At 43.6% G+C, this 19,620-nt stretch overlaps 2 protein-coding genes across 3 annotated transcripts in view; one reads left to right on the top strand and one right to left on the bottom strand.

The window, feature by feature from the left end:
- LOC143178357 (uncharacterized) overlaps positions 1 to 19,620 on the top strand; it is a 185,131-nt gene that overhangs the window by 4,102 nt on the left and 161,409 nt on the right. The gene's annotated exons all lie outside the window — the stretch shown is intronic.
- Positions 5,367 to 7,849, bottom strand: LOC143178226 (tubulin monoglutamylase TTLL4). The gene is made up of 4 exons (XM_076376756.1): positions 7,235 to 7,849; positions 6,763 to 7,169; positions 6,305 to 6,695; positions 5,367 to 5,825 (listed from the first exon to the last, which is right to left on the bottom strand). The coding sequence occupies exons 1-4, from the start codon at positions 7,847 to 7,849 to the stop codon at positions 5,367 to 5,369; spliced, it is 1,872 nt and encodes a 623-aa protein (XP_076232871.1).

Below are 19,620 nucleotides of genomic sequence, written 5' to 3'. Positions count from 1 at the left end.
GATTTCATGAGTCCACTGGGTCCATTCTCTCACAATTTTCTTCTTGTACTAAGCTTCCAAAAAATCGGAAAAGCTTCTGGCATACTTATTGAAGCCTCTATTTTAATATACATTAAAATTAAAAAATCAGAACTCACTGCAGAGAAAATGGACCCAGTGTGTCCACTTAGGGCTTCACGAACCCAGTATCTTCCTTGGTTCACCTGAAGCAGTCTCTAGACGACCCGAAAGCCCAGGTTCACCTGAGTAACAGCTCCTCGCGATCTTCTGGAGCCTCGATCGACACGTGATCGGTGCTTAAAGGTCACTGACACGATGCTCGCGCAGCGCGAAATTCACTTTCGACTCGGAGGATCGAGGCACTGTCGGTCGTCGTGCGCGAACGACGAAACGAACGTCCGTCCAATGGGACGGAGAAAGTGACAGTCGAATTAGCCTGGCTACCATCCCTCTATTTAGCATAGAACCGTTCAACCTCGCTGGTCCGAACGTTCGTTCGCTGCTCGATTCCTGCTTATTACGTGCGCCCGCTTATTAAGTCCCGCATGTCGGTGACCGCGAGCAGGAAACAGAGCGACGAAACTGCTTTTGCCTTATCGCGCTCGCCTATCGTTTTGTATGCCTCTGTCCACCGTATTTTCTCTCCGCGGATTATATTAATCACCAGGACCGCCGGAACGCTGCTTCTGCTTTCAGCGAATTTCCCTTCGACTATCTTTGCGATCCCAACTTTCTTCGATCGACATTTGGAAAGGTTCGATTGGAGGCTCGGGTGCTTTCATAGTGTTGGGATATTTCTGTTTCTGCGGCTGTAAGGTGAAACGAAGTGAGTCATGCCTTTGGAAAATGTGAGTTTGTGGTTTAGTTGAAGGATGTGAGATGTGGAGTTTAGAGTTCTGACGAGGGTAGAGTGAATTTTAACCCTTATCTGACTAGGATAGGGTCAGCTTGAGTTCTAATACAGATTCCTGAAAATTGAATTTTTAATATTTGAGAATTTGAAAATTTAAAAACTTGAATTCGATCGTATTGGGATAATCTTTTTTTCTCTCTTTTAACATAGGTATTAGATCCTTTTAAATTCGTAACTTTAGTAGTAGAATAATTTTTCTAGCAAATGCTCCATACATTGAGTAAATATTAGTACTATTAAAAGCCCTAATCAATGACGAAGTCATACACAGAGAATCACCTACTAATGAATTACACAACGCGCTACACTAAGGTCCTTCTTGTACCATTAGTAGGATTAGTATCAATATTAGTATCAATCTTGTTAGACTGTTAGCAAGTTAGTGGCACGTTACAAACGTCGTTAATTGTCTATATTCCTAATGTTAACCGTGCAAGGAAAAATTGAAAGGTAAGGCGATAACACCATTATTCCCCTCGCTGCGTTCAGAGATCAATTAAATTAGATTCCAGTCGCTATTTATACCCTATCCGACCTGCCACTTATTCCCCCATCGTGTCGGTCTCATTCATCCGCGTTTGGTTTCATCCCAGCCTGTCTTGCACCTATCAATTATCGTTTACATAGACTCTTACGCTCATACATGTTTTCTCTGCAAACTGGTATGAGTCAACATCGGCTAGAAACAAAGACTATTGCCATAGGATATCGTTCTGCGGTGGCAGTAGTGACTGCTCCTTTTCTTCACCAATATAATTTCCGGCATGCTTATTAAACTGACCTATTTTCAGAGACACGCAACTTCTCTCGCCTGCTTCGTTTGATCTTTAATATAACCACGTTAAATGTACTTACGGGGTGGGAAAAAAGGTTCATAATTTTTGGGGGTAGATTTCTTGGGGGGGTGTCTCCAAATGGAGCAGAAAGGCGTAATAGTTCTTAAAGCGAACAAGTTACTCACTTATTTCTTTGAAGCACGGAATTTTAAAAAATAAAGAGGCTTATGTTGCAAAGTAGATGATTGAAAGAATGAAATGTAACCAAAAAATTGTATATGGACTTTCCTGCTCCATTTAGCAAGTAGGTACCTACCCTAAAATTGATGAATCATTGAAGTGTCATTAGAATTAATTTAAAGAAGAAGAAGAAACTTAAATTAACCGATCACTAAGACAAATCTTCAGTGGATATTGAAAGATTAGACATGCTCCAAAATTTAAAAATACCTACATTGAAACGCAGTATTTTTCAATCGACCAGACCTCTAGCTATGACTAGCATACTTCATATTTGGGTCACTCTCTTCATTTTTTCGACCAGAATAAAAATGGCGTACGCTCACTTTGAGCAGCTAACGCGCTCGCTTCTAAAGCAAAAACTCGAGCAGACTGTAGCGTCCGCGACTAACTATTACGGTGTTGTAATTAGACGGACTCGAGTGGATTCATTCGTGAGATTGCGAATTTCAGGTCTCATTCTGCTCTGATTGTCAGAGTCACGCAGCCGTACGCTCGCTAATAATGCGACAGTCGGAACGCAGGCTACAGTAAGTAAACACTCCACTATTTTACCACGCTTGACCGCGACCGAGAATGGAACACATGTATCTGGTGAAAAAATAATTTAAGACCGACTGGCCGTCGTTAGACCAAGAAAATTATGTCCCCTCGACGCCTATCGCTTTTTTTTCTCTCTCTTCCCCTCTCCCGAGCGTCCTCGTTCTCCGTTCGATGCATTATCGCGTCGCATCTGAAACTAGTTCCGTCGCGGTGATCTTGGTCTAGAGTTTCTACCTGCGGTGTCTAGCCAGAGACAGGTATTACGGGACCTGAGCTATCAGAGTCTCGCAAAGCTCTTTGGAAACGCTTGAGACCTCCGATAACGCCGCGCAGGATTAGTGGAATTTTCTGAAGTCCTTCTAGGCCACCGTTCCATTGTCCATCTTCCAAAGATTTGCACTAAAACGTTTACGAGAATCTATAAAAGGAATTACGGTTTAACAGCCGCTTTCAGGCATTCTTCTGTGAACCCTCGGCCGAAAAACATCCTGAGCCATTAGCGAGAGCGAATCATCTGACCGACTGGACGAAAGCTATACGACACTGAGTCCAAATAGGGATGCTCTGTGTGGTAGTAAAGAGTCTTTTTTGGCTAGGGTATATTGTAAAATATTAGAAATGCTTGTCTTGTTTTCTGTAGGATAAAGTTGAAGGAAAGTTCGATCTGCTTATCTTCCTCAAGCAGTCATCGATGACTCCTCCAGACTGCGTGGGATGTGTATCACGACAAACAGATAAGATGCTAGCCTGCGATCGCGGAAAGAAAAGTAGGTTACGTGGTATGTTACGACGCAGCGAAGAAGAGGGCACTGGAAGGCCGTCTCAATGAACTGAAAAGTACTTAAAGTCGAGTTCGCGAGATTTTCAGGAAACGACTCACGCTTCTGAAGACCGCGAAGCTTTCACCGCTGCTTACGTCATCCTCCAGGCAGGTGACGAGCCGTGGCCGATCGATGTTATCCTTGTAGCGATCATATTTAATACGCTGTTCAGAGTAATTAGGGGATTTCGCGGGATCGAGTGTCGTGGACGAAGGAAATTTAATTGAATTCAATTTGACAGACGAGTAATGTGGATTACCGAGGATAGATCTGGAGCTTTGTAAACAGCAAATGGAAGAGCGCCAGACGTTCTCCGAGTAGCTCCATGTTGGTAGTTACGGGATGTTAAAAGAGATGTGGAGCTCCGTTAAATTTTTTCATTGTTTTAATGTTTCTATTGATCTCGAGAAAGTGTCCCACATTTTTGCTCGCAACTTGTGGATGATGCTCAGGTAGAGTATTGTGAAACTGTCCATTGCGGACTGTCTCATCGACCGAACCGTCTAACACTTTCGTGTCTGGCTTTATCGTAAATAATTGTTGGGTATAAATGTCAGAGTCGTCGTGCAGCGTCGTTAATGCGGGTGGTTGCGCAATGGACGCTATTCAATTTTAGTTTTCCACAAAGTGAGTCATTGTGTTCTGTATTTAGTCTACGGGAGCGTTGCATATCATCGCGAGACTGTCCACGCAACTTCGCGATTCGCCCCTTTGTCGTTGTCAGCTCGAGTAAACACTGTGTCGACCAGTTTAGCGACATTTAATGGAAGCTGCACGCGCAATGAGGAATCTATTTATTTGAAAATGCCGCATCTGTGTAAACAGAAACGAATCATCGGCGAGGCTGCACCTTTGTGCCTCCTACTGACTGTTATCTCTTTCGACGTTTCGAAATGCCATTAGTGAGCTTTCTTCTCGGGAGAAGATATTTGCAAATTTTCAGAATTCGAAGGTTTCAAATGAAATTTTCCAATTTTAAATATTGGATATTTGGGAATTGAAAGATTTGAGAATTGAAATACTTGGGAATTGAAAGATTTCAGAATTGAAAGATTTGGGAATTGAAACATTTAAGAATTGAACAATTTGAGAATTGAAACACTTGGGAATTGAAAGATTTCGGAATTGAAACACTTGGGAATTGAAAAATTTGGGAATTGAAAAATTTGGGAATTGAAACATTTAGGAATTGAAAGATTTGAGAATTGAAACACTTGGGAATTGAAGCATTTGAGAATTGAAGCACTTGGAAGTTGAAGCACTTAGGAATTTGTATATTCTCAAATTTAAAATTCCGAAAATTCGAAGAAAATCTGAAATTCAATAATTCAACATTTCCTTAACATTTCCATTCGAGTGACCAACGCACAAAATTAACTTAATTAACCAACTCACGCCCTATAATCCCATAACGAGTCCTAAACCTTGATGTTCCATCGTGCAAAGAAACTATCTCACCGAATGTCACCATTCGAGGCCTAGATTCATTTCTCCGACTTTCATAGAAGTCCACGCATTGTCTCCTTGTCAGTAATCCGATAAAGGAAGTCCGTTCGTGGAAACGGACACTCCTATCGAAGGGAAGTTGCAAACAGCGAATGAGTGACGTCAACCCGACCGATATAGTTAAAGCGACTTATAGCAGCTCGTGGTCATGGTGTTACGCAACGCTCCCAAGGTAGATTAACAGGCGTAAGGTTTCGTCGGATTTCTGGGATTCTATTGACATCAAATGTTGCGCGAGACAAAATAATTTACACGCACCTCGGTCGTGCTATTGCGGGTGGTATCTTAATCGTTGACGAAGAAATCGTACCCGTGCGCTATCATTCGTGTAGCATTACATGATAGCTAGAAAACGGTGAGGCGAATTCTTGGAATTGAATGCATTTCTGAGAACCCTAACGTAATTTGGTAATTGATATTCTTTGGTCTCGTTTTTCTTCCTCTATCGTAAATTTATAAATAATTTCGTGGACTGTGACAATTACAGGATAACAGATATTTACATAGAACATGAAGGTATCAAGCTAATTTGGTATTCTTGTGGGTCAGGGGTATATAAAATTTTAATTAATCAGAATATGATTGCTGTATATGCAGCATCCTCTCACAGAATTTCTTCAGCATATTAATCCCTTCGTTTCTCTTATTAGAGTAACGATATTCCCAGGCGTGCAATAATCGGTCGTAATATCTTTCCACTTCGAAGTATCTCAGATAGGAGTGCGATTGATTAGTGGGGAATATTTTCTCAAAATTTCCTATTTGAGTCAACTCGTCTTCGTAACGAACGAGCTGCCTTAAATCGTCCCTCGTCAGCTTATCAAGAATTCGATCTAGGTACTCTTTGCGAGTCTTCAAGGCATTGATTTCCTCTTGCTTCACTTTTTCACGAACAGTCAGTATCTTGCTGTACAACCTGTCGTCGTGAGCTATGGAATTGTACCTTCTTTTACGTACGTCAGAAAGTTGATCGCACCTGGGGACCTGATAGCCAGCCATGTTTAGGACATCCCTGACAAGGGGACCCTGCAAAAAGAGAGGTTCAGACGAATCGTAATCATTACCGCGAATCACACTTGTGACTCACTCGAATGCTGTCCATAAACGATTTAGAATCGATCGCACTGCTACCGTGCATCATTACGAAGGAATTCGAAAGTTCGAAATTAACTATTTGTAGCTGTAACTTGATTGCACGTGTTCGCGATTGGAGGTAATTAGAATTTAGCGAGGTAGTATCGATGTTGACGAGAAAGTTGCTAATCGATGCTCGAGCACACAGTTTCAAATTCAATCGTAGGTTTAACGAGGGGAGTTTACCATCGAAACAGATATTTCCTCGGTAATTAAAACAATGCTCAGTCAGTAATAAAATTAATTCCAATTAAAATTAAAGAAATAAGAAAAAAGGAAGTTAATGTATACGAGATTTGAACTCTGATCTTCTTTAAAGCATCTAGATTGGGATTACTAATTGCAAAGTTATCGAAAACTTTTTCGAATACCTTAATAGCCCTGTCGAGTGGCGAGTCGGTCTGTAACGAAGGCAGAGCGTTGACTTCGAGCAGCCACGGCTTGAAACTCTCGTCAAGTAGCACGTCGAACCCGTACAATTCGTAGCAAGTGTAATTCGAGGTCAGATTCTTCGAAACGGCCGAGTGCATGCTCGATTCGGTAGCTATCAGCGTCTTTACGACGATGTCCTTGATCCTGGACCACAGCTTAGCCTCGTCCACCCCTTCCTCCTTCAAGTAGCTCCATAAACTCCCGAAGGACCACTTGTGGCCTTTGAACGAGTTGATTCCATCGTTCATTACGTATTCAGGATTCTGCTTATTCACGCTGGTGTTGGTCAGGTGCATGAACTTGTCGTTCAGGTTCATGCCTCGAAGGTACCTAAAATTAAAGGGCATAGTCAGGACACAAATAATCCAAACTACCTTTTTCTTCGATGATCGAATACCTGACCGAGGCAAATCGCACCAAGCCTTCCTTATAAATGTAGATTCTCAATGGGTTGATGCCAGTTACCAGAACATAAACTCGCAGGTCGAATTTCGTACTGTTTATCAGTCTCGGTCTAGAGATGTATCTCTGAACGACCATAGAGTGCCACTTCGGTATCTCCCACCACTGGTCGATGATCCTGATGCCCTGGCCGCGACCCGAGCATGGTGGCTTAATTATCCACGTGTGGCCACCGCTGTATTTTAGCCAAATTCCCTCCAACTTGCGAGTGTCTTGAGGCAGGACAAAAGTCTTGGGCATGAAATTGTATTCGTGAGAGCCAAACTTCCTCATCATCCTGCTCAGGTTGGTCCACAGTAGGTCTTTGTTGCCTAGGTTCTGCGACCCAGGTATACTATTCACCTAGACAGAGAATTCTATATCAATAACATAGAAAATCATCTTCACAACAGGATCTTAATCCTCACCTTCTGGAAGCCCTGCAGCCTCTGGAACCTCGAGTTATCGCTAGAGCAGGGGAACCAAACCCCAGACCAGTCGTTCCCCTTGATCACCAGCTGGTAGCCCGAGTTCACCAAAATTCTGACTAATATTTTAGGCATGTAAGTGGTAACCTTCCACTTGAGAAGCTTAGCAAAATCCTTGGGCAACTGTTCCGCCCTTTTCTCATCATAACTGTGAAAGAGAACATAAGGTGGGACATGTGGGAAGAGGCTCTTCCTCATCCACAAGGAGGCAACATCCTCAGCTTTATCTCCATCCCCTCTTGCATTGAAAGTATCCTCTGCCCACTCGTTCCTCTGGAACCCATTCCCCAAACCAGTGCTTCGATTCTTGCTCGTGGGTATCTTCCCTCTCAGCACATCAGCTGACTTGGCGATGGGACGCGAGGGAGCTAGTAGACGTCCAGGTAATTCTCCTCTGAACTTCCTCAAAATGGCAGCTTCGGTTATCCTCTCGTAAGTCACCCAGTCTTCATCGCGATCGAGGTTAATCATTCCGCGGGAGGTGCTAGTAGCCGCGCACCGATTGGGCGTGTTCTCAGGTTTGCTTGGATCGGGATGGCCGAGGTCACCCAGCATCGCGATATCAGAGTACTCGTAAATTTCGCGTTCATTATCGTGCCTCTGCGTACACAGGGAATTTCAAGCAACGCCCATGACTCAACGATCCTGTCGGTTGAAGTTGCTCGCGGAACGAGTTCCGGCGTCGACTTCGATGCGCGGTGAATTTATGGAGGACACGCGGTATAAGCGATCGGCTGATTGCCGCGCGAAACGTCTCCGAAAAATACGAGCGGCTCATCGAGGGACGCGGCGATCTCGGTTACGCTCCGCTCGCTTCCCGATTAGATTCGAGGGAAGAGCCGGCGGCCGCTATTAAATCAGCTTCTGTTCACCTATTTCCTATCGCCGCGGCGAACAATGCCGCGATTGATCCGCGGACCCTTTCCGCATTTGCGTGCCATCGCGGTTATCTGGCTCTGGGAGGAGCTCGGACGCGGTAAACAAGCGTGTAGAGGAACGTTAAGCTGCGTTTACGATTTAGGAACGTGGAGGATTGAATAGAGGATGAGTTGGCTTGAGTAATATACAGGGTGTTCGAAAATAGATGGCAGAATAGGTATATTAATATAGGTGTTTAAAATAGGACGAAATTATGTTTGGAGCTTCGTTTTAAAGTGAAAATTGTTTTAAAGAAATCTAGAATTGTAGGGAAATGTGTCTGACTTGGGGCTTATTCTACTTGCTAGGTGCATTAATCTGGACATATAAGAGTCAGACACAGAAAATTCAGTAGAATAATCTCAAAGCCAAATCCAGGAAAATTCAGTAGAACAAGCCCCAAGTAAAACCTAGAAATGTCAGTAGAATAAGCCTCGAGCCAGACACAAAAAATTTAGTAGAATAAGCCCCAAGTGAAACGCAAGGCAATCAGTAGAATAAGTCCCAAGTTAGACGCAGGACAATCAGTAGAAAAAGTCCCAAGCCAGATATATAAAAATCAGTAGAATAACTCCTGAGTCAGACACACCTCATAAGGGAAGCCTGAAATGCAATTTCGTTCATCATCCTGTAAAATTATCTTTTGATATTTCTAACATCTATCACCGAAAAGTCTGTACAATAGTATCTCCCATATCAGACCAGACAAACCCTCACCCAAAAGCTTTGAAAAGGCAGTCTTTCTAAGGTTCTTCAACCTTAGCCTTCACAATATCTACAGTACAATCTCCCAAGATGATTAAATCTTTTGTGTCCGAAGGTAATCGCCATCGCTACCACTTTTATAGTTTCCCCAACAAATGGAATCGGGCAAGAGGGCACGCAATAACCACAATCCATAAATTTGGATTATCACAGTCTCCCAAAGAAGCCGAACAAGCTCCCCATCTCTAAAGACTATAACGGCCGTGGTATAATATTCCAGGGCATAATCTCCCAAGACAAAACCGTGTTATTCCTTTGCGGGAACGCAGCCTAAACTACCGTCCAGCTTAACCCATCGTTCTAAAAACCGCTCGAAAGCCCCTTGATCCGCAAATACGCCTATCGTTCGCGTCGACTCGCCACGGCGTCTAATGGCGACGCGCGATGCTAATTTGATTCCCGTGTAGCGCAATCACCGTACTGATTGTTCATGTTACGCGCATCACGCGCATTCCTGCGTGCACCCTGGTCGCGTTTTCCATCTTGCACGATTAATTGTTCGCCGTGCGTAGCCGTTGTTGGCCCTCGATCGGTCAGCCGTTCCTGGTCGCCCACCGCCTATCCTCCCTCGTCCCCTCGGAATGCAACGTGCCTCTAATCTGAGCGTATACAATGCCCGGGCACACAGAGCCGCGAGAGAGACCAGGGAATGTAATACGCGCGCGATACCAGATATAACGCGCATTTACATACGCGATCGGGGAGATCGCCGCCTCTTCCGGCAGCGTCGCGCGTTCACTTTCCCCAGGGCCCTGCTCCTCGCACTCCCAGACGAACAGAGATATCAGAAGACGCTTGATTTAGTATAGGAGCACACGACCGACGACTCTGTCGGGTTGACTGAAGGCTGATCACAGATTGAAGGAAGGCTGTCGTACATTTGGCAGCACAGCGCGAGAAAAATAGGAGACTAACGTCAATACGTTCAGAATAGTATATTATGAGGTGTTGAGTCGTCTGTGGGATTGTTTTGGACTTGGCCACTGGGTTATTTTAGACCCACTGGGGAAATAAATAGTATCTAAGATATTTTTGCTTATAACTTTGAAGCTAAGACCGACTGCTTGTTATATGTATGAGAAAAGATTGTTCAAAATCGCGTCGTGTAATTGGATTTTAGTTAGACTGACGAAATTGTATGTTTTGTGCACCTAGGCTTAAGGAGATTCTGTGTTTCTGTGGATCTAATCTAGGGAGACGGAGGGGGCTTGCAATGCGCGTGATATTAGATACAAGGAGGGTATACATGAGATGAACGAGCTGTGGTACGACTCTTCCGGCAAACTCCTCCCTCTTTTGAGATACTGAACGTGCTATCGGGCTACTAGGCTGGCGGTGGCCTTTGCCTCTCTGGTTCAGAAGAGTGAGAGATGGGAAAGTGGAGTTTTGTTGAAGGAAGCTACTACGGTGGTCTGTTCATACAGAGAGATGCAGAGTTTAACTTAGATACTACTTCTATTAAATATTAAGGAGATTTTTATTGAATTTTGAGTGACAGTATCTACTGTTCTAGGAGTGTGGTTACAGTGGATGAGTTTTCTGACGAATATACTTGTCTCGTTTATAGGATAAATAGTTCGAACCTATTCCTCAGAACATCAGTTCGTTAGAAAATGCATCCACTGTAATCACAGCCTTAGCAGAGTAGTCACTGTCACTCAAAATTCAATAAAAATTCTCTTAATGGTTAAATATTGCACACCGAATGGACAGATCATTTTCCTTAAATAAATTTTGAGATAGTATGAATAATGATCGTACGTATTCGTTTAATCATCCTGCAGTAAGATCATTGCAATCACTACTGAAAGTATTAGATACTTTCGAATCTGGAGAAACTCTGTCATATAGTAACGAAAATTGATGAGTGATTTCAAGCTCTTAGACTATCACTTTGATACATTTCACGCTCTCGCATTGCAGAAACATTTTTCATGTGAAACATATCCTAACGTACGCTCCAAATACAGATCAACTTCTGTCTCTAAGTATACACTTAGTTCAACTAATGCACTTTTACTAATCATTTCTTGCATTTAAAGGTTGAAATACAGAATTTACTCAGTGTGTTAGTACACTGTCCAACCATGGAGAAAGACAGTACCTACAGAAAAATATGAAACCTAGTTTCTTGCATCTCTATAATTTTCAACCTTTCGTGTCTTGGCAGTACAGTACTAAGCTCCTCAGTTTCTTAACTCTCACCTAGAATTGCACCAGTGCTCTAACATAACACACAAAAAATTCACAAATTCTTATTTCATGAATTCTACGAATATTCATTTTCTCTTTAAATACTCTCAGTATTAAATACCTACTAAAGAACCACTAAAAATTGTATGACCACTGCAGAAGTCTCGTTTCATCTCAAAAATTTAGCGCATGAACACTGTCTGCTCTCCCATTGTTCTTCCCCTCACAGAAATATCATTTCTGGCTTCACGCCTGGTACACGCCCCGCGTTGATAATGCGATACATGGCGATAGTACGCGCGCATAAGCGTCGCACGCTTTCACGGTCCACGTGGCAAGCATAATGCGTCACGAATTCCGCCGTGCGACTTTTTGAACGGAAATCTATCATTAATATACGCGTGTTTCTCTGTGTGCGCATACTCGCGCGCTTAGTCGCCGCGCAAATGAAGGATCGATTAACGGGGCAATCGGGGTCCGTGGAAGTGGTACGCTCCTCTGGACGAAGATCCATTAGGAACGCGGGGAAATTCGCGGCGCGTTGCGAAAAACGAACGCTCGACCAATCGAGATTTCACGGTTACGCCGCGTTACGATTGCGCAATCGGGCAGGTTTCCCAAGCGATTGAGAAAAGCCGTATCCGATGGGACGTTTATTGCACGATACAATCGGGAAAACTGCATAGCTCGCGTCGATTCCAGGGATTCCGCTCCTGGATTGCGCAAACACTGTCGTTCGTCTTTCTTTCTCTTGGTTTCACTCTCGCGTACGCTTTGCACTTGCCACTTGCAGTATGCATTCTTTGGAGCGTATGGAGATCTCGCGCTTCTGGTGTCTGGAGCCGGGGGAGCAATTTTCATTGCATCCATCTTGGAATTTTTATTGGGATTTAAGGATTTTAATATATTCGTGGGAAGATCGAGTTGTCTTTTGAGCTGAAGTATCTTTTTAATGGAAACATCTGCAGAATCTCCATGTCCATTAATTCCTAACTCTAGAACGATGCTTTGAGGTCGCCAGCAGGCTTACGGGATTTTAAACTTGAAGATCTATTTAGCATGCACTTCGAAGTCACTTAAAATAGATTTACTTTTAATACTTTAAATGACGTAATATAGTAATTGGGAGATTGTCATAGTGTTAAATAAAATTACTCTAAAATAATACCTAGATATTATCTGAAAGATTAAGATTTCTTTTGGGTTGCCGCGATCCCATAGTGTTACTCCGAAAAATAGAAGGGTGTCATTCTAGAATTAATGTTATGTTGATTAGAAAATTCTGTAGTATTTTTCTGACACCAAGCTTCTGTTCTCTTCTCCTGTCAAAGAAGTCATCCAGTCCTTGCGACACGCAAATACCCTGAAAGATGAAAATAAGGAGGAAAGTCAGCCAAGAAAAGGAACTCACGAGAGCCTTGAGGTGTCGCAGGGAGCGCGTAACGCGCGTCCCAACGTTTACATACAGCACTCTAACTCTTGCACGAGCATCGTATCGTTGCATTGTCTCCGAATGACGAGAAACGTCCTTCGATCCGCAAGAAAAGATTCCTCGTGTGTACACTGTGCGAGGTTTCTCGGTGCATTAGCGATTTCGCAACATCAAGCGCGCTTTCCTGTCGCACGGGCTCGATCTCCGATGCATCGGTGTCTACTCGTTGACATCTCATCCTCGATTCATAACTGCAAAGCACCGATGGAAGAAGGCAGGGATAGAATTCCATTCTAAACTCCGAGGTCGATGGAATACAAAAGGGGATCAGGTTGAATGGGAAGTGAGTGGAATCGCTGAAATCGTCGCTTTTCCGAAGGTTGCGTTAATTAAGAACTCGTTGATTGTTGTCTGCGGCAATTAGACGGTCGAACACCTCGGGACGTTTCGTTTGCATTTGTCTCACGTTGAATCGGTTCAGTGCACCGCCGCGTGAATGGCTTGAAGATCCTCAGATCTATTTTCCCGATGTCTCCCTCGCACGGCTCCCTTTGAGCGCTCGAGGGACCCCCCTTGTTTCGAACGCTTCCATAAGCAGAAAGGGAATTCCAGCCGTGGTTCGCTATTCTCGTAATTTTGCAGTGCATCCACGGCCGCGTTCTCTACTCACGATGCATTAGCGATGTCGCAATGCCGGTATATGTACTCTGTTGCACGCTCTCGAAAGAGAGTTTAAATCTCGGGAGTGCATCTGAAACCGGCCGACGACAGCCGCGGACGCGTTTCTTTTTCATGCCCCCGCCACGCTTTATTCCGAAGTTCTTTATCTTCGAGAAACCATTCCCTGTACTGGGTTCTGCACTCTTGGCGCATTCGCGATTTTGCAACACCACTGCGTGCAGCGTACAGAGGGCTTACTTGATTCTTGGTCTGACTTCCACTTGGACAGGGAGAAGTTAAGGTAAATGCCCTCGATAGTTGACCATGTCTCGATACCTGGACACTAACGCTAATTACTTTAAATTCGGAGTGTATCAAGTCCACTTATCTATTTAACATACTTGGCCTCTGGGGTCCAGATATAGTTTTGCAATTATTTGAAAAGGTCTAATTTCAGCCTTGTACCATTTTTCAACTCACTTATTCAATTGATCCTGATCCTTCAATAGACTGAACTCCTTCATCTTTCAATACCTACTGCTATTGTTCTACTCATCATGGTGCCTCAAATATATCCATTTCGCCATTAGATTAATTTTGCAACCACTATTTCTAACCCCAGCTGCAATTTCACTTAACTTGACAAAAAAAGAAAAAGTAGAAGTAGTGTAATAGAGAATCTAATTTCCATCTCAAGCCACGAACAGTGCCAGCGTTATTCATTGACCCCGTTCGAACCTCTGCATCGCTGAAATTGTTTAGCAAAGACAAACGAGCCGTTGCAGATTTATTTAGCTTGGACGAGAGCGTAGATATGCATCGGGCTCGCGAGCCGCGTGGGCGAATATTTGTTAAAGCGTTTAATAAGCAGAACCTCGATGGTATCCAATGCTGTCTATCCATCGATCGTGATCGTTGAATGGCTTCAACGATCGCCTATTGCGAAATTCTTCCCACTTCATTACGAAACTCAGCATTGCCTCTGTTTTTTCACCTGATGGAGAAAAAAAATATGCTCTCCGATTTTCCTTGCCATCCCTCGCCCAGCGTCGAATAGAGACAAATTTATAGACGCTGGATGCAAATTGAATCACTTTGATCCAGTATTTATGGAAGCACGCGATCAGATGAGCTCGCAATGTAAACAAGCGATCATGTGGAGCGGATGAATATTCAGCGACTTTTTGATCCCGTTCAATGAAAGATGACGCGTTTGACGTTGAATTAATCCCAGTTACGAGGAAACGCTCGCTGCGCAGGCCTTCTCGTTGATTCGACGATTTATTAGCGGCTCGGTATCACGTGCACGAGATACATACACGAGTCTTACGTGAATATGCGTTTTACGCTCGTCTTTCATGCTCGAGTCTTGACTCTTCCTCGTGCAGCGACAACGAAATATCGCGATCGTATTTTACCCTCCGTTTTACGGGGACGATTAAAAATCAGAGGACAGAAGGCGACGCGATATATTCCCCGATCTGACTTTCGCGCAATTACTTCGGGAACTGGCCTAATATGCAAATTCTCGGCGATTCGCCAGGTCGAGGGCGTGGCATTCGATAATTCACTTCCTGGTGCATAGACGCATTTATCGTGAGTGCGTGCATGATTATCAGTCTTGCGGGGAAAAATCGTAGAAGCGACTGACCTCTGCTCTGCTGCTGAAACATGTATAGATTTCGTTCTAGTTTATTTCTCAAGGTGGGATTTTGCTGAAACATTGCTTCGGTATGATGCATTGGATTCTAGCTGGGTCTTTCATTGAAATAAATTTTAAACACTTTTGTGAATGAAGAATGGAGACTTTGATAAGTGGTGCAGAATTTTTTCAGAGTTTTTTTAAAGCTTGTGGCAGGTACTGAAATTAGGTTTGCATATAGAGGGTGGTACACCTGACCACTTAAATATCTTTTCTTATTGTGGAGATATAAGAAGTATTTTGTATGCAATTTTAATGGTACCAAGAGTAAAAGATAGTCTCTAATAGGAAGAGGCATTTAGGTGGCATAATTTAGATGGACTACCCTGTAAACGAGTCAGTCTATCAAAGAAGTGTGAGCTTATACATATATTCACCTATGAACTGCTAGTATTACAAATACCAAGACAAAAAAGCCAGCCCGTTTAAAAGCGAGTGTCTAATTGTCCAATCACACTCGTGTTGCTCCACATCTGTTTTATTTCGAGTCACTCAGTGGTCATCCATTTTAGCCCCGATGCATACGAGCGATATTTCAACCCAAGATCTCGTTACGATCATATGTCTAACTTCGTTTGTAACTGAGAATACAAAGAAAAACATGTTCATAATGAAATCGTATACTATTCAGTATAGAAGTCCTTTTATTATTTCATGCTATTTCTCCAAGAAAAAGGGTAGAAACAGTCATTCTAGATGAAAGTGCAGTTTGGAGCAATATTGTCAGTCCCCTGCATCGAGCGTTCCATCAACCTACCGATCGATCGATCGAAGAGCACACAGGAGGCAGTTAGGAACGCGGTCGGCACCGATTTGTCGAAGCGGTTGTCAATCTCTCTCCATGTTGAGAGATACGGGTGCGCGTCAAAGGCAAGAAATGCGTCAAGGCCGTCGCCATTGGGTATAGTAGACCGAATACCAGCGATGAAATGCTGGAATATCGATTCCAGGACGATTCGAAGCGATCCCAATGGATGGAACGAGGGTACAGTGTTTCCTCGATAGAGACTCACGAATTTATAGCGTGAACCTGTTGTGAACCTGTTGTGATCAAATAAAATGCATTCATTCTAAATAATTTCAAACGTGCATACAGTGAATTTAATAACGAGATGAAGAGGAAATACTGTGTCTATTGATATTTTCTACCACTGCATCTACTCTGTCAATGAAAAGTGTATATTATATTTTCGAGCTCATTTGAATTCGCATCACGCATCACACTTTCACAAGATGAATCGATGACGGTGGTTGACAGAGCAGAGGCATCGCTAGAAAAGTGCGTAGGCACGCGCCACCTTTCGCATCCATCGATGTCAGGAAGGTCTCACCTCGTCAAGGTCCTCCGAGGCACAGTGCAGCCTCTTATGCGACGGTTGTAGACATTTTTATGCAAATTCGTTCAGCATTGTGTCGTGCCATCCGTTCCACTAATCGAGCAGCGACACGATCGTCCTCGCAGCCCCGAGACGCGCAGAAAATCACGCGTCCACTCCTCTAAATTTAACATATTGCATAATCTCTACACTTGAATCTCTATTTTTCTCTCGCCGCGGCTAGGTTTTCCTGGAATTCTTAAAAAATAGCAGGACCTTAGATAAAAAAAAACACGATCAATTTTTCTAGTAGACCGAAGCTCCAGTGCTGATTCAGTTTTAACACGTCGCGAAGGTTCTACCCAGCATTCGAAATCAGCTCGATGGAAATAGAATCTCGAGTAGGCCAGGACGCTTCTAAACGAGATGGAATAAAATCTCGCGCGTGTCGTCGATCGCAGCCTGCCAAGGACTTGCCAGGTAATCGCTGCCCATTATGCAGCCGTTCGAGACATTTTTATGCAAATGCAGCTGGCATTGTGCGAAAGCATGGGTTTGGATCGTCAATGGAGCGCAACAGAGGGGCTCCCCTGCTCGTCAGACGCTTTAATCGACATCGCTGGTGATTTACGACTCGGCCTGACGGAATCCCTCGTGAATCGTATACGTAATACGCTGACTGGGATCGATCGAGAGAAATATTGCTTCTGAATCAAAAGGTGTTGAGTCAATGTCGATTCAATCGTCTGTCTCTGTGCTCCAGCTTCGTTCCTCCGAGCAGGGTGCACGCGGACGCTTTCCTCAACCGAAATCGTAAATCTACGCTCGCGACCATTAACCTCGCGCAATTACATGCAATTATCCGGTGACTTATTAACTTGACGGCTCCGTTAGCCGCAGTTCTGTGCCAGGCACGTTACTTCTATTAGTGGGTCTATTCGCTGCCTTCTTTTTGGAGTTGGATCTTCTGCAGAAATTAAAGGTGCATTATGTGGAATGAGTTTGAAATGAAGGTTGAAATATTATCGTTAATTATAATGCGGGTAATTGTATAAGTAATTACCTACATAGTCAGGTCGAAATAATCGATTTTATTTTTCTGCTCTGCTGTCTACGATTTCATTCTTGTCGTGTATATACGTGTTCTGAGATGTTCTCTGTGACAAGAGTGCACTCACGAAAAGGTACAATAGAACCTCGCACCCATCGGCTAAAAAGATATGCTCGACCCTGACAAAAACGATCTTGCATATTAGTCAATGTACACGCGCAGTGTACGAAGCTAATATGGTCACACTATGCATACCACGAGTCGCCTCGATGTGCATACTCATCGATGCTACCAAGTTGTCCAACTTTCGACCTTGTCATCGCTAGCGAAAATGAGTTGCGCTTTGGAATTCAACATTAGACAGCTTAGATCTTAGGTGTCTCTTTTAGTATATTGTATACCCTGTATACAGGGTGTTTCAAGGTTGGCAAAGTTTACTTATTGAGATCTGGAACACCCTATATATTCTTCTACAAGTAAGTACCCATTTTAGGCTATAAATAGTGTCTATAAAATTACTACATGTGAAAAGGTATAATAGTAATGGAAATGAGATTCTAATTAAGTAATGAATAGGTATCTAGTATCTAGTCCGTCTGAATCATCTGCTCATTGAATTCTCCAAGGTTGATTACCTAATATCATTACTCTGCCATGAATCAGTAATAATCAGTCTTACAATTTGCCCGAAATTCAGTCAGAACGAAAAATAATCGCAGCTCAATTACCATACATTGTTTCAATCTCCATCCACCATCGCTACCCTCTCCATGGCTCCCGAGGGTCGAACGCCAATTATCTCTCGCCGAGATCGCGGTCATGTCGGTGAATTAGCGCTCGTTTCCCAATTACCAGGGAATTAATTCACACGACGTGTAACGTATTTATCCTGAGCGCATTTCCTGCTGGAGGCTTAAAGCGCGGTCTTAGTTTTTCTGCGGCCTCTAGTGAGTCAGGTTGCAATAATAACATAATAATAGTGGATCGGCGTCGGGGCCAAGCTTTGTTATCGATCTACAAGCGATCGCGGCTGAAGCCGAGTGAGTAATTGCTACGGGCATTTGCTTATCCCTCTTGTCTGCCGCGTATTAAGTCGGCCAGCGCTGGAGTAACGCGATAATACCTCTGGAGCTGGTGGAATGTCGAATAATATCGTTGGAAAAGTGGCGATCGGTTATTGCTGTTCACGAAAATGGAATCTGCGGTCGGCTGTGCGAGATGGGAGATAATCGAGCGGAAAGCACGCTCCATCGCAGGTGATTTGTATCTTTGACTATTTAACGGCCAGCTGATTTTTTGCCTCGGGGCCTTGTTCGCTAATGGAGGAGCTGTCGGTGAATTGGAGCACGAGAAACTTACACTGGGAGCTCAACTTTTTTCGAGATTTGTTCTTGTAACTGCGAGACTGGACCTCGACTTTTATATTGTCTTAGAAGATAGGGCTAGAGTTAGGACTCTAGAATTGAACTGTGACAAAATCTGAGAATAATTGAGACTTAATGAAGGTACTATTGTAGGTAGTATCATGACCCATCTGTGACTTGCAGCAGGCTCTGTGTAACCAAAGACGAAATGTCTTCCAGTGACCTCATAGAGTAGAAAAGTGAGAATATACCACACAGTATGTGACTGTATTGTCTGTATTGTTCTACTCTATAACTTAACTTCAACTGTATAACAGTTATATAATTTATTCTCACTCTTAACGCCAATATTTTTGCTTATAATTCCTTCAAGAGAGCTGATTATAAAATACTCTAAGTCAAAATAAGAAAAAGATTCTATGAACTCACTGGAAGACATTTTGTTCCAGCATCTGGCAATCCTGTTCACAACCTACCTTAAGCAGAACACCTAGAACGACCTCACAGACCTCCCTCACTCTCACTATTACTCATGCCTCATCACTGGGTCAGAAGATCCACGCCTCAAACAGGCCCCAAGGATCAGTTGATCTCTCTCCGTCAGCTCTGGAATTGGCTCAAGCATAAAAAGAACAGCGGTCAGTGCAGTGGCTCGTGTCGACCAGCGATTTATCGTCCTGCCCTCCTTGTCGCCCCGTTCCCCGTTATTCCTCGCGTTGACAAAGTCCTCTGGCTCTCTGGTTCACCCGATAACCTTTCGAGAAATTCCTGGCCGCGGTCGTTTCGCGCCGAGTGCAGGCGATACGTTGCACCGAGCCTATTTACATTGAATTCGTCGTTACAGGAAAATCTCCAGATTGGAGCCCGTTATTACGACTCGGCGGGGCTCGTTATGAGAGTCCAGGATCGCTGGAAACGATCCTCG

Source organism: Calliopsis andreniformis, chromosome 4 (genome assembly GCF_051401765.1).
Source record: "Calliopsis andreniformis isolate RMS-2024a chromosome 4, iyCalAndr_principal, whole genome shotgun sequence".
In the NCBI taxonomy this organism is placed as follows: Eukaryota; Metazoa; Arthropoda; class Insecta; order Hymenoptera; family Andrenidae; genus Calliopsis; species Calliopsis andreniformis.
Note: the sequence above shows the minus strand (reverse complement) of the source record. Positions and strands in the feature narration are given on the sequence as shown.

Excerpts from the sequence above, each read along its gene's own strand:
- LOC143178226 (XM_076376756.1), bottom strand. The coding sequence starts at position 7,849 with ATGCTGGGTGACCTCGGCCATCCCGATCCAAGCAAACCTGAGAACACG. Across the intron at positions 7,170-7,234 it reads GGCTGCAGGGCTTCCAGAAG|GTGAATAGTATACCTGGGTC; the intron begins GTGAGGATTAAG and ends TTCTCTGTCTAG. Across the intron at positions 6,696-6,762 it reads GTGCGATTTGCCTCGGTCAG|GTACCTTCGAGGCATGAACC; the intron begins GTATTCGATCAT and ends CTTTAATTTTAG.